Raw genomic sequence first — 14,783 nt, forward strand, 5'->3', positions numbered from 1 at the left:
AGGTACACTGTGTGCAACAGGAACTAAACTCTTTAAATGTAGAATTCTATTTGTCCCAATTATTATTACTATGTAGGCTAGGAATATCTTAATGTATATAACGATATTTTTGAAACGGAGACCATCAAAGTTATGAAGTTGGAAAAATTAATACAACTGGCTAGATTTAAGATGTTACCATGGAAAGATTTGTCGAATCACCATGAATTAACATAATGGTGTAAATAAGCAAATCATGGTTTTATCCTAATAGGCATGTTTTTAAAACTTATGTATAAATTTATATAAATTATGCGAACTATGTTCAACTATTATGTTACATTTAACCGGAGACGATAAATACAATTAATAAGTTTTTTAATCTTAGATATAATTGAAATATAATACATATTATAGGTAAATACTATTATTGTAAAAAAAAGTCTTACAAAAATAATAATCATTAAACAAAACTCGTCATTTAATAAGACTTTAGGCACAGTCGAAGGTTATAGGTATTTAAGGTGTGGCGAATTGAGTATGGATCACTGACATATTTTCTTGCCATGTGTTCGTTCATCCTATAAAAGTCAGTGCCAGGATCGCGGCGGGCAGTATACTTTTAAGTGGTCGCTTGTAACTATTGTAACAAAAATTAAGGTGCGTTTTTGGATATATTTAAAATAAATTCATTTTAATAATCAAAAATATGAAAACTTTGTATTTTATACAGACTGTGTAATGTATTCTTAATTATTGCGCACTTATTTAGTATCAGGTTATTAAATTTCTATAAAAATTTTATTTTTGTATATTTGTCTTGAAAAAATATATTTTTTTTTTGTAAAATTAAATTGTAATATACTATCATGTGTATTGTTAATTATTGCACACTTATTTAGTTTCAGGTTATTAATTTCTATATAAATTTTATTTTTGTCTTGAAAAAATATAATATTTTATTTTGTAAAAATTAAATTGGAATATAATATCTTTCCAGAATAAAAATGAGATTGTACTTGGTGGCTTTCTTTGTGCTGGTGGCATGCGCCGTTTCCCTAGCTGTTGAAAATGGACCCTTGATGACTGCTCTACAGCCTGTTCAAAGGCCGAAAAGACATGTCGCCTTATTGGGTAAGCCTCTTGCTCTGATATAAGAAACGTTCATACTCATAACGTATGATTTTATGTTACCAAATTAAGATTGTTACTTTGTTCTGCTTTGGTTAGTTACAGTTAAAGAGTATAACTGAAAATCGTTCCTTCGCAATATATTATTTGTTTCAAATTTTTTTATTATATTCAAACTTTGGTATTCTGTGATAACATATATATGCTTATTTAACATGGAATACTGTAATATCAAAGAAGAATATATAATTAATGTTATATGGAACTTATAGGAGCCGGAGCTGGTCTTCTTGGAGCAGGTTTGGCAGCCGGTGCTGTAGGCTTGGGAGCTGGTGTGATTGGAGCTAAGGCTGGTCTGGTGGGTGGAGCCATCGCTGCAAGCGCTCTCCGTGGCAGGAGTTACGGAGGCTACGGAGGATATGGAGGCTACGGTGGTTATGGGGGCCATGGAGGGTACATTGGTTACGGAGGCTATGGTCATGGTTACGGAGGCGGATATTACGGAGGATATGCTCCCAGCTACGGACATGGTTATTACGGAGGTTACAGGTACATATAATTTATGTTTTTTACATTCTTAAATTAAAAAAAATATATTTTTAAAGTAAGTTATTTCATGGCGTTACAAAATATAAAACTAAAATGAATTAAAGATATATATAACTTTTTATTATAGTCAATTTAACACATTTAATGGAAGTCATCATTGTTAATACTTTCACAATAAACAAAAATATACTATACTTAAAATATATTATTAAAAAACCCTTAGGCAAGGTTCCGAAGATACTGGCAGTGTTGCCCCTTAAATTTACTATAAAAAACTCTTAAAGCAAAAAAAAACTTATTTGATGAGATAATGATAAAGTGAAACATTTATGGAATCTTTTTTTAAATACAAACTTTAAATATATCGTGAGAATCAGTGAGAAGTAAATAAAAGTTTATTTAGAATTGTTTTAAAATGTTTTATGTATAATATTATAATACATTTTAATGTCAACTGTCCGGTTTTACAAGTTTTTAGATGAGGTAATTAGAGTAACTTATTTTATAAATTTTATTTCTTAAAACCTTTGAATTTAAATAGAAATATTAATAGGTGTTTTGGTACACTCTATTTGTATAAATATGGATGGATATTTTACAGTTGTTTTATAATATTTGTTTGTTTCAGATCATACTATCCAACAACCTACGTAGTGTCAGACCCTTGGTGTTAAAACAAAGACTTTTAGTTGTATTGAAATATTTTTTATGGCAGTAAGTTTGTAGTGTATTTTGACTGAATCGTACAATGACTATTTATAAAGTGAGAAAATAAAACATGCGATTGTTTATATGGATTTTTTTATTTACATCGTACACGCACTGCATAACCAAATTTACTAGGATGTGACAGACGGATGATATACTTGAATTTCATACTTGTTGTCGAAAATTCGTTCTGAATTTTGTAGTTATTTTTGAAAAGCCAGCCGTGCATCAGGGCGTTTCAGAACGTTTATAACACTAAGGGCGCATACAAAACATTACAGAAAAGTGACATATAACTTAATAAAATTCACGAACGTTTTTCTGACATATAATAAATATTATTCTATTTTACTTAAAATTACTAAGAAATGTAGAACACAAATTCATTATTTATATTAACCATGAGCGGCTTATGGTTGCTAACCTAACCTAATCAATGATAGTATTTTTTGTATTCTGGCAATGTCGAATTCATTATCAGCATGGCATTCACATTTTTATTTATAATGGCATAGCAATAACGAAATACAGCATTTAGGTGTATAAAAGTTTTATGGCGCTCAAATTTCTCTAGGGTCTATCTAAGATAACGATACGAACTACCCACAAAAACCATCTTACTTTAATAGTCTTTTCAATGGCAGTAGAATCACTAGATAAATTTCTCCATACCCGACATGGAGTAAGGATTGACCATTTGGTTTGGCCCTCACAGACCATTAGAAGCTGTACTCAGATCACCCGTAGCTGCCAAAGCACATGCGTAACTAAAGCTACGAGTTATTTCATTTGATCAGTAAAAAGTGTGTTACAGAACTATTGTCTTTAGTTAATAAGATCTTTAAAAGGTGATAATTGGTTCTATAATATCAGTTATTTAGGATTTATCTTGTGGCTGGGTCAGTCGACTTCAGACTTCAGACAGAAGATAGTGCCAAGTCAATGGTGACGTGGCAGTCACATTTTAGTCCACGTAAAACATATTTTGCTTTTTTATTCACTTTTTGAGAAGCTAGTTTTTATTATAAGCATGTATGGACACGGCATTATAGGCGTGAATAGTGCGGCTCCAGCGTCGAAACAGCGTTTTACAGAGATGGATGACATCGGCATCGCCCCTTTAATCTCGCTCAGACAACAGATATATGACTATGCTTTATTCCATCCTTGCTAATCAATAATTAAAGATTAAAAAAAATGTCACATATAATTAAAAAACGTATTTAAATAAACCAAGTTCTTTTTGTAAAAATCTATATTTCGATAACTAGGCATTTGTCTTCTTAATGATAATACATCATAAAACAAATTTAATTAATAAAATATATTGCTTTGTATATCTATGAGTGTAAAATGGGTAAACATTGCAACATAACAGAAGAATACGAATCCATCAATGTTTAATAAAGTGAATACAAAAAGTCTTATACAGCCTTATTGTTTGTGAAGTTTAAGGAGTCTATTGGAGTGTTTTGACGTGAAACTACGCGAAATGAGTAGGCGCTAACTCAGAGGTACCAAATGAAACGTGAGCAACAATGACAAAGATTTATTACAGCTCAATAATGACTGAACGTTATCTGGCAATATTGATCAAGTAGATTAAGAGCTGTTTCAGACAGAAGCACTTCATGAGCTCCAACTTTATTGATAACTTAGTGTTAGAGTTCATTAATATTAATTTAACTTGTGATTGTAGCTTGGATTCACCTTATTTTATATTCTTATCTGTTTGTTCCTAGACTACAAATGAGAGGTAAAGAAAATTTATCGCTAACGAAATTAAACCTTTAGTGCCATGGTTTTAATAAACGGTGTCAGCCAAAATAAAAAAGGCTATTTCCATTTCATTCTCTTTACTTAATTACAATTCGTTTCGATGCCAGAGCTTCATCTCGCCTGGTTATGAAAAACTTCAGTTGCATACCGACGACCAAATGTCTGTATAAAAATATACATTATTAAAATATATGTCTAATTCTTGTTTGTATAAACATTTTTTTTCTTTGCTATGTACATAAGATTGGTCACTTGTCAATCATGAGAAAATTAATTTCAAGGTTTTATGGAGGTTAATAGGTATGTTAGATGCCACTGTTTACGTTCATAGAGTGTACCAAGGTAATTTAGTTAAAGTAATTATTTTAGAAGTGATAATTGCCTGTACTTTTTAGGTAGGCCTTTAATTTTACCGTCATATAAATATCACACATCTAGTTTACAAGACTTCAATTAGTTATCTTTAAAACGTACAATGTGGTTTATTATAAAACGTTCTATGTGCCAACATCATACTGATATTTGGAATCCGTAATGCCGAGTATGAGCTCTTGAAACAAATGAAACACGAAATAGCAATTAGGTACACTCGTATATAAACCACTTTAGTATGCACGTAGATGAGATTTTCTGTGTAAAGAACTCTGTTGAATATTAATTTTAATTAATGCTGCGTAATAATTAAGAATTTCAATTTTTTAAATATGTAATTGTTAAATACACTTTGGATTTTATCTAGCCTCAAATGAATTAAACCACAAAATAATTCAGGCATGGATATTAATTGTTTAAAACCAACGCGTAAAGGTAAACAGGTGAAAATGGACAAAAAATAGAGCAAAAAAGTTGAAAGCTTACACGATTTGTTATTTAATAGTGAAATGGAGTGAAAAACTAAAATCCGAAATTGGCGAAACGCCGAATGAAATATTTCTATGTGGTTGTGGCACGAACTCTCGCAATTAGAATTTTCAAATCGAATTTTGCCTGCGATACCTCCCAGCGTTGTTGCTTCCAAATTGGTTGTTGGGGAGCGAGCCATTTGATTATAAAACAATCCCATTTCTTAGACTTTATAAGTAGGACGGACATAAAGAAATGAGGTTTACAGAATAAAATTATATAGAATTGATACAAAATTATATGAGTTAACTCCGGCACCAGTATAAGACCACAAATAGTCCTATACAGGACTATTCTACTAGGACTTCCAGGGATAACCTTGGTACCTAATCCAAACACAAAATTGTCTTATTTATTAATAATTAAATACTGAGTATTATATTTTAGCTAATTCCGGTGTCTGATAAATTTCGTGGAGACAAGATCTTCGTTTGGAACATAATATAGTTTTTTCATAATAAACACACAAACGAACTGCTCGTTATTTAATGATAGCTGAATTTGTGCCTGTAAGCTTTGTGTTACCATGCTGTTTTTACCCAAAACTACTTATACGTAACCCTTTGAATTCTTTACATTTCGGTTGTAAAGCAAGTGTAAATGCTTTATTTTATAAAGCAAATAGAAAGTAAAAGGTTCACCCGTCCGCGTCGAATCAACGGATTATGGAGTTTACATAAAAACATTATGGCGCTTAAAGGGTACAGTTCCATTATCAAAAAGTAGGTAGTCTTTATAACCAAATTTGATAAACATTTAACATTTATTTTCGACAATTTCCTTTGTTGTTTTGCGTGTGTTACGCAGCTATATTATAAGGATAGATTCAAAAAGAAAAATTGTTAAAAAGTATAAGTTTTGTTACGAAAACCGGATGATTTCTTTCAGAAATATATGAGTAAGAAATTGTACAACTCTTTATGTCTTAAAAACATATAACGATTGGATATAAATTTTGATTATACAAAACTTTTGATATTTGTTTTTTACTTATTTAAAGCTGTATATAATTTAACGATATAGCAATTGATACATACCTATTTCTCTTTCTTCAAATCTGAGATTGCTAAGGCAAAGTCAGTGCCATTTTGGATTTGGCAAGGAATTAATTGGCTCTCCTACTTTCCGAGACTCGATTCTTCGTCTCTTGCCAGGAAGCCAACCATTTAGGCTCCCTCTTTACATCCAAATTGACTATGGATAACCATGGAATACACACACAGGACAATATCGCTGTGTGATACTTTGATACCGGAAAATTTCCGGCGAGTTTTAACCCTTTTGGACGTTCATAAGTCTAAAAGAAATGATGGCATCCACTAAATCTATCCCAATTCCTAAAAGTCCGGCAACGTACTCACGAGCCCCCTATCAGTGTGAGTCGCCATGGGCCTTCTGCCTATTTTCCAACTTTACTTAAAAATAAGTTCTGCCAGTGCCCTTAAGACTAAGCTTAAAAGCGTTGTTTAAGAGGTAATGCAAAAGAAATTTATGTTAGCATGTAACAAGTAATAAACATGACAAGTTGGGTACCGCTTCATGAATTTGTGGTACAATACAATCAAAAGTGTTTTCAAACTCCTCAATGGCGGCCATAAAAACTTTTCAAATAAAACCAATGAGGATCTTTGTTTACGCGCGTCGATCTACCAAAACGACCTTGTGCAAATTTACAGTTCATTAAGAAATTTGTGATTAATACAAACGTTACATGATTTAGACATTTTTTAAATATTTTTTGTTTTTACATTATATGTATTTTAGCATGTTAGTAATATCGTATACACTTTTAACACGTTTGGGCAGTTGTTACTAATAACGCGTGTGATTTTCACCCTTTGGTCGGTAGATTGATGGCTGTGCACCAGTTGACTTGTCATGTGTGTCATTTAAAGTTCACTCGAACGGGGAAGGAGTCACTCACGGTGATTGTGAGGAAACCGGGCTTGCCTTAGACACAAAAAGTCGAAGGCGTGTATCAGTTACAGGACGCTGATCTTCTACTTGCCTGTTAGATTGGCAAATGTAGATAAAACAGATAGAGTTGGACCTAAAATGTTGTGACATCATTGGTTTTTTAATTTTTTATTACATTTGGTGAAGATGTTGGGGTTAGTTCTTGTTATTTCCAACAAGGTAGGTAAGTAGGTGGACTCATTTTCCGCAACTAGACTCAAATTTGGTCCGTTTTGTGTAAAGCCCTGGCTAATTTATCCAGCCAAGCTCCCACAAGCACAGAAATCTCCTGGGCACTTTACAGGTTTCACTATGTCCAACGAGACCACATATATCTAAAATAGAGATATAATCTATTGTAGAGAGGAACCGAAAAACAAAATATTTGCAACTTTCTACATTAAGCCGTTTTTCATTTTCTAAACATTTTATGTGTTACCAAGGTATAAGGCGTACGAGTTTATACTCAAAGACAGCTTAAATACTTAATACTATTTAATTTATAGCTCCAGTACATTTTATATTAATAGAAAAGAGGAATATGTTCGTTTCTTATTAACTGTACAATCCTATAGAAATAAAATCTAATAAAACTTATTGTGATGTGTGCCAGTATTAAATTGTTAGAATAAATACAATATCTGCAAAATATTATACTATAAAGCATTTAATATTCCTGGTATGTTAAAAAGTTTTTTCAGGTTTCTTCTATTTATTTTGCAATATGAATTGTTTGTGGTTGGCCACTAGGCCCGTTGAGCGCAATCAATCATTCAGATGCATTAGTAAGGAGATATTTTATCATATAACAATGGATCAACAGCATCCGTACAAAAGAGCGTCGCGTTTTCACTCCATCGAAACTGGAGCAGTGTATGTAATTGATTGCTTACAAAACAAACAATCCGCGTTTAGTTAAGCTTTGTTCGTTATATTTATTGCTTCTTTAAGTGTCCATTTTATTCCACTTTATTAGTACATTTCCAGGTATGTGGATGCAGCAAATAATAATTACTCTATTTTACGATATCCTCGAAAACATTCGTTTTTTAAATGATAAAGAATGTATTGAATGTGATTAAACTTGGATGGAAAGTGATATAAGATTCAAATGGATTTCAAAAGCTTCTTAGAGCAACTTAAATATTTCGGTATAAATAACATTTTCAGTGCCAATAAAGTACTAGATTAACACCACTTCCATATAAAGCGAATATATTAAGCTGAAAATGGATGTCGAAACGCCTCTGTAGGTTTTATGGTAAGTGTTACGGTAAGATAAGAAAACCGTTTTTTCAGTATTATTTTAAGCCATGAAGTAACAATTTATTCTTATTATCTCAATTTCCAGAATAGTTTGGAACAATAAAGGTATATTTTATGTAATAAGGGAAAGAAGTGAATGTATGAATTTAGCCTGACGTAAGAAAGAGGTAGGCCTCAGGGGCGCGATAAGCGCGGGCCGACTAAACGAGGTGAACGTAAAAGTTCAGTTTCCTCTCCTTTGTAACGAGATAATATATATCAAACTTTACCCGCGACCGGATCGGCAAAACCGAAGTATTAAAACCCACGGATATTCTTCAAATATTGCGAAAAGTTTTAGTTTCTCCAGCGCTCGCGAGATTTTATCGAATACCCACTACTAAAGCAACCAAAGCCTTAATTCAACGTTAAAAATGTTTCTGTTGAGAAGACATCCGTTTTCATCCAAGAGTCCTATTATAAATTGTATGATACCGACTTATTGTGATGCCGACGTTGCTATGACATGCCTACAATTTGTAAATAAAATAATTTTAAGGTAATGAAATGAATCTACAAGGAGGTTAAAGATGTAAGCTGTATGATGTCCTATTAAATTCATATGACCAGTGCATAAGGATACAGTTTGGCAGGCGGTCGGTGAAGTTCGTATCAATGAGCTGAACGGGCAGAAAAGTTGGCACATCAATATGCAGCGGCGCCTGGCCTCTCGCCAAACTACGATACGCCAATTGAATATTTTGGCCCTTAGGTCCTTTATCCCAAACCCACGGTACAAAGGCTTATACATAACATACTGATAATTCAAGATGAGGAAGCATTATGATATCTGGAATAAAGGAAAGTATTTAATAAGCGATAGGAATCTTTGCCCGTCGGCTTTTATTATTTGTCCAATGTAAGTTTTACAATAGTTGTAATATGGATTTATTTTATATAAAAATCTACAAATTATAGGTTGATATTCCGTAAAAATAGTTTACTCAAAGATACACTTTTTATAAATAAACGAAATGCATTTTATTGTTAAAATAATCTTTCTTCATTTAGTAGTTACCAGTTAAAATCAAAACCGATAGTAATAAAAAATACATTTAGAAAGAACCTTGAATTGAGTTTGGATAAATTTAATGAATAGGTTATCTTTGTAGCTCCGAGTCGATCATTTTAATGTATTTGTATTGAGGAATTCTGTTGCTATTTGGTTTGCTATTAAAGTTAATAGTTACGCATAAGTAAGCGTAAACAAATAGTAGGTAATCTAATTCCATAATAGGGCAACGGGACTGCTAATCGTGTGAACAGTGGAATGTCTAATTACAAGCTGCTGTCGTGTAGCGTCTACAATCGAAATTAGCGACATGTTCGCAATCTAGGTAAATATTATACTAGAACGTCAGAATATGTTATATATACAACACATATTGTGTTTCAAAATTACATCTATGCGCTCTCTATTTTTTTTTGTGTTTAGAATTAGGGTCCTTCAAGAAAAGAGCGTACCAATTCTTAAAGGGCCGGCAACGCACTCGCGAGCCCTATGGCATTAAGAGTGTCCATGGGCGGTGGTATCACTTAACATCAGATGAGCCTCCTGCCCGTTTGCCTCCTGTTCTATAAAAAAAAGAAACGACTACTTTTCCGTTAAGAAAAAATAATTTTTATATTAAGAAGTGAATAGGTATATGCAATTTGAAAAAGTATAGATTAATTTTAAATGATTATGGAATATTTATTTTCGTTTGCTTCATGTGGCTTTAAGTTCCCAGTTGAACGTTTCATGACACAAAAGACGTTAATATGCAATGGAAATTTGTTCAATCGATATTCGCTATAAAGTTTGCGGTCTGTAAAGAGCAAAGGCACAAAAGAAAGAAAACACTACGCTATCAAGTTGCCGTCAGCAATGCTTATGCGCTCAAACTACCTTTTATAATAAAAACTTGAAGTATTGTAAAGTCTTAAGCATCTAACATTTGCTTTAAAAAAACGGTTCAGCTTTGCTCATTATTTTAACAACCATTATAAATTAATTTTTGATTTTAAGGAAATCTTGTGAAATTATTGAATTAACTTTTTATAATTCTTATAATACACCGCCTTAGAATATGTTAGCACCAAAGATATACCTTCCGTTTTCATATATTACTTACTAAAAGAACGAAAGAAAGTCAATAAAAATCATATCTTAAAATAAAATTAGTGGATTAGATGTTTTAGTATATTAATCTAGGCAACATCTGGTGGTCTACATAGACAATATTGGTTTATAGAATATATAGGTGATTGGACCCGCAGGGCCAATATGTTTCTGACACCTGATGTTCTATATTAAGGTGACATCAGAGCATGTTGTTGGGTTACAGACTGCACTCAGGTAATCCGATTACATGACACGATAGCTCCAGATTCATTCGATTTGATTTCAAATATACCTTTTTCAATCACATTTCCTTTTGGATTTGGATTATAAAGACTTGTAAGAATGCCTTAACATGTATCATTTTTAGGTGTTGTTTTAAATGATTGATAATATAGTATATTTTTAGAACTGGCCTGTCTAATCTAAAGGGCAACTGACATCAGCGGGATTTTGTTGAATTAGAAACATTTGAACAAGATTGAATTATCGATTGGAAGGTTTACTCAAATTCCAATACTTAGCATTTGAGATTAAAGTAAGTAAGTGAGGTTCTTAATGAAATAATTAATTGAAATAATATGTCCACGCCACGCCGAAATCCAAGCAGCGTTAGCTCCGTTAGACGTAAATCTGAAATTCAATTAACATTAAGCCGGGCTATTGGATTTTGACTTAAAGTTTGTTGTGTAATTTGTGCGGGTCTCAGACGATCCTTCAAGCACGAACTGAAATACGATTAGCAAATTGCTTGACTGCATCGTTTTTACGACCTTTTTGTTTTTAACTTTAATGATTTACTTGTCCATTAATTGGATTTACAAATTGTTGCTCAATAATTAATGATGTTTTATCGAATTTTGCTCTTTTTGATAGGGAAGTCTTGTTTAACCTTTTTCGTGATCATTTTTTATTTTTTTAGAAAATCGAAATCTTTATGTTTACTACCAAATATTCATAGAATAAATCAGAAGTTCGTGGTTATTTTTTTCATTCTCCATACATACAAAGAATATAGGAATGGACACCAAATTATATTATATATTCACCTATAGCTAGGGAACAAAAAATCTAAACACTTTATCCAGAAAAAACGCTGGGTTATTATAACTGTACCGAGCAAGGATATAAGTATCAGTATAGTAGTAGTAAGTAATAGATGACTGGCATAGACTGGACGCCTACCAAGAAACCCAAGATGGGGTAATTTTTATACATTAACATTTTTAGTACATTTTAAATTATTTTACTTGTTAGTTTGGGAATTAAAAGTTTTATTACATAAACACATAGGTCATACAACTTAAAAACCAACAAAGGCACGGAGGTGGGTAATTATGTGTTATATTATAAACATTATAAAATACAAAGAATAGCTACTTAATGAAAAGTTAACGTGGGATTAACGTAACACGGTCGCTGGTGCAAAAATTTAATTATTTCCGGAAATATGCTTTTATACGTAATTTCGATCCCCGCAAAATCAGACAGGAAGATTTTTTATCAAATTATATTTTGAAGGATATAAAATCAGGGAAATTTACCGTTGGTTAAAATCAGTAATGTATAAGTATGGTTAATGTTATATGTATTAAAGTACATGTGATAGCATGTGAACATATCAAATTATAATGGGTTATCAACAACCATGTTACTACCACCTAACTACGATTTATCTTTTCTATCATATAAAGATATGCGGCTCGAATACCAATCCATCAGGCGTCAGGGCTTTATGAGTTTAATCTTGTAAAAGCGTCGCGTACACATAAATCATTCAGTTAAAAATGTATGAAAATATATTGGGGCATTCGAATAACCAATTACTTCAAATGCCTGTTATTATAATCCCAAATCCATGAAACCAATCTGTAACTACAAGCCTCGGGGGAGCTGAGATCAAGTGTAGTTATGGGATTTACATACAAACACATGAACAATGTTTTATTGGCTGCTGTATTACAGTTTGAATTTCCCAAAGGGCACAGAAATGTAGTCATAACATTATCGCGTTCGCGGGCGAAATGACTTATGTGGTGATTCTTTGTTGCGTGAGAAAACATCTTTTTTGTTTAATAGAGCAGCTGAACGAAATAATACTCATGGAGAATAATTATCATGTACCAGGTTCTAGAACCAAGATACCAGATAATAGAAAGTTACTAGAACGTGACGAGGACGTCTAGCTTACTGGTTTTATAAGTTTACAATAATACATAACTTCAATCCATTAAAAAAGTGTTTTTCTTTAAATGTGTAAAAGTTATTTTAATAAAAGACTAGGATGATTATTGAGAAGATCTATAGGATACATTTCTTCGTCCTTGCCTCCCTGATAATCAGTGCTGTAGATACAAGGCTTGCCAAAGTGTCCACAGCGTACTGAGCGAGGTCAAATACAATATATATTTATTTTGTTACATTTAGCTTTGTTATTGTTTTTAATTTGTGTGCGTATTAATGAATGGTTTATCTTTTAAAATTTTCGTGAATATTGTAATTATGAATGGTGTTTCATATGAACGGATTCGGAGAATTAATAATTTAACTCTTTCCTCGGTTCTGACTTATTGATGTGGTGTGACCTACTCCGGCGGATATTCCAAGTATAACCTAAATTACTAGCATAATAAAGTAGTATCGTGCTACGATATTGATCCAGTTTATTTCCAGCGCGTTGAATTTAGTACCTTTTACTGTCCTCAATATACAATTAAAAATACGATGATTCACGTGAGCTATATATACTTAATCTTCAACCTGCCCTTAGTGGGTATATTAGGTAATTAGAAGCTTCCCAACATTAAAAGACGAATAATTACAAATCATTCTTAATAATAGCATCTTTGGTCTGCTGGTGTTAAGATTTACGATTTTATTCAATCCAACATCCCGGTAAATTACGAGGAGCCGAGATCCATTAAGTACTTAAGTGCCTCCCGAGCACGAAATTGGGGATGATAATGGAAATGGGTTCCTTACTATGTTAATATGAACTTTACACAGGGCGGACCACTTCACGCGTTGTTTTAAGTAATATGCCAGTTGATACGCCGATCGGTTACCGTACAAAGTAATTTAAACGACCCTTGTCTCTTTGGAAATAAAGTCAACGTCACGATAGTTAAATTTAATAAAACCTATTTCTGCTATTACTTAGTGACAGCCAAAGGCAGTTCGGTACCATTTATTACTTTGAGTTTTTGTGATTGGAGTCAATAAGACAGAACAATTTATTAGTTTTGACTTAATAGAAATGGAAATAGTGTTATAACTTTGGCACAAAGAAGTTCCGATTCTGTCTAGCTGGAGTACAAATGGGATAAGTTTAAGAAAGCAATCGGCCTTATATGGTCGTTATGGCCCACTAGATAGGAGAGGGCGTGAAATCCATTCGAAACTTTCATTTATTGCATCATTTGATATAATTCTATACCGATCTTATTGCTTTAGATGTAATAAATACTTTGTTCATATCCATTATCTCCTAAACGTTTTGAGACAAACTTGTAAGGCCTAGGTTATTAATATATTAACATAGTATTTTATAGTTTGTATGTAAATGTGTACCATAACTGCTTGGCTGAACCAACATATGAACGATTCGCCATCATTATGACAGAATAAGCAGTTCTAAATAGTTACTTTTTGTTGAATTTTTTGTATCGATATGTCCAAAAATTTTGTAGAACATACAACATTTTTATTAAAAGTAACTTATAAAGAAAACTAAAAAAAATTGTATGTCAATTATAGGTATTTTGAGGTTTAAAAAGTGTTGATGATATATATATAAATTATTTAAAAATCGACAAAGATGAGAAGCAAGACGGTAATCTTACCGGCTTCAAAAGTATTTAAAAATTGGATATAATATATTAATATATTTAATTGGAATTCTTCTTTACCAACATGCTTCTGAATTCGGCGAGTTTGTCAAGTTTAAGCTGTAAAATATTTTTATTTATTTACGTTATGTACCTATATGAATCGGTAAATATGTATGTATAATTAAAAAAATATTTTTTATATTGAAGTTATAAAGGAAAGTGTTGTTTTGCAATGATATAGGTATTTATTTTTAGAAAACAAATTTGTGAACAATAAAATCCCATCATATTTATAAGTTAATCAGTTTTAGTTTTATAAATTTTTTATAAATCTGAAATTTTGGAAACGTTCAAAAATACTAAGTCACTATCATAGCACCAGAAAACTTAAAGTTTAAAAAATAACCCAAGTATAGTATTGTATTAAATAAATATATATTGGTGATTATTTTATTTATTTATTTTTATAGAAACATCTGTCAAAGCAAGTTTTGACGGTTAAATTTAAAAAGAACTTACTAAGAACAACACAAACCACAAAC

General features: G+C 31.9%; 1 protein-coding gene across 1 annotated transcript; it reads left to right on the forward strand.

The window, feature by feature from the left end:
- Window positions 1–511: 511 nt before the first annotated feature.
- On the forward strand, window positions 512–2,450 carry LOC110994371 (prisilkin-39). Its single transcript, XM_022260973.2, has 4 exons — window positions 512–639; window positions 980–1,113; window positions 1,383–1,659; window positions 2,288–2,450. The coding sequence occupies exons 2-4, from the start codon at window positions 987–989 to the stop codon at window positions 2,331–2,333; spliced, it is 450 nt and encodes a 149-aa protein (XP_022116665.2). The 5' UTR covers window positions 512–639; window positions 980–986; the 3' UTR covers window positions 2,334–2,450.
- Window positions 2,451–14,783: the final 12,333 nt, after the last annotated feature.

Source organism: Pieris rapae, chromosome 1, assembly GCF_905147795.1.
Source record: "Pieris rapae chromosome 1, ilPieRapa1.1, whole genome shotgun sequence".
Classification (NCBI taxonomy): Eukaryota; Metazoa; Arthropoda; class Insecta; order Lepidoptera; family Pieridae; genus Pieris; species Pieris rapae.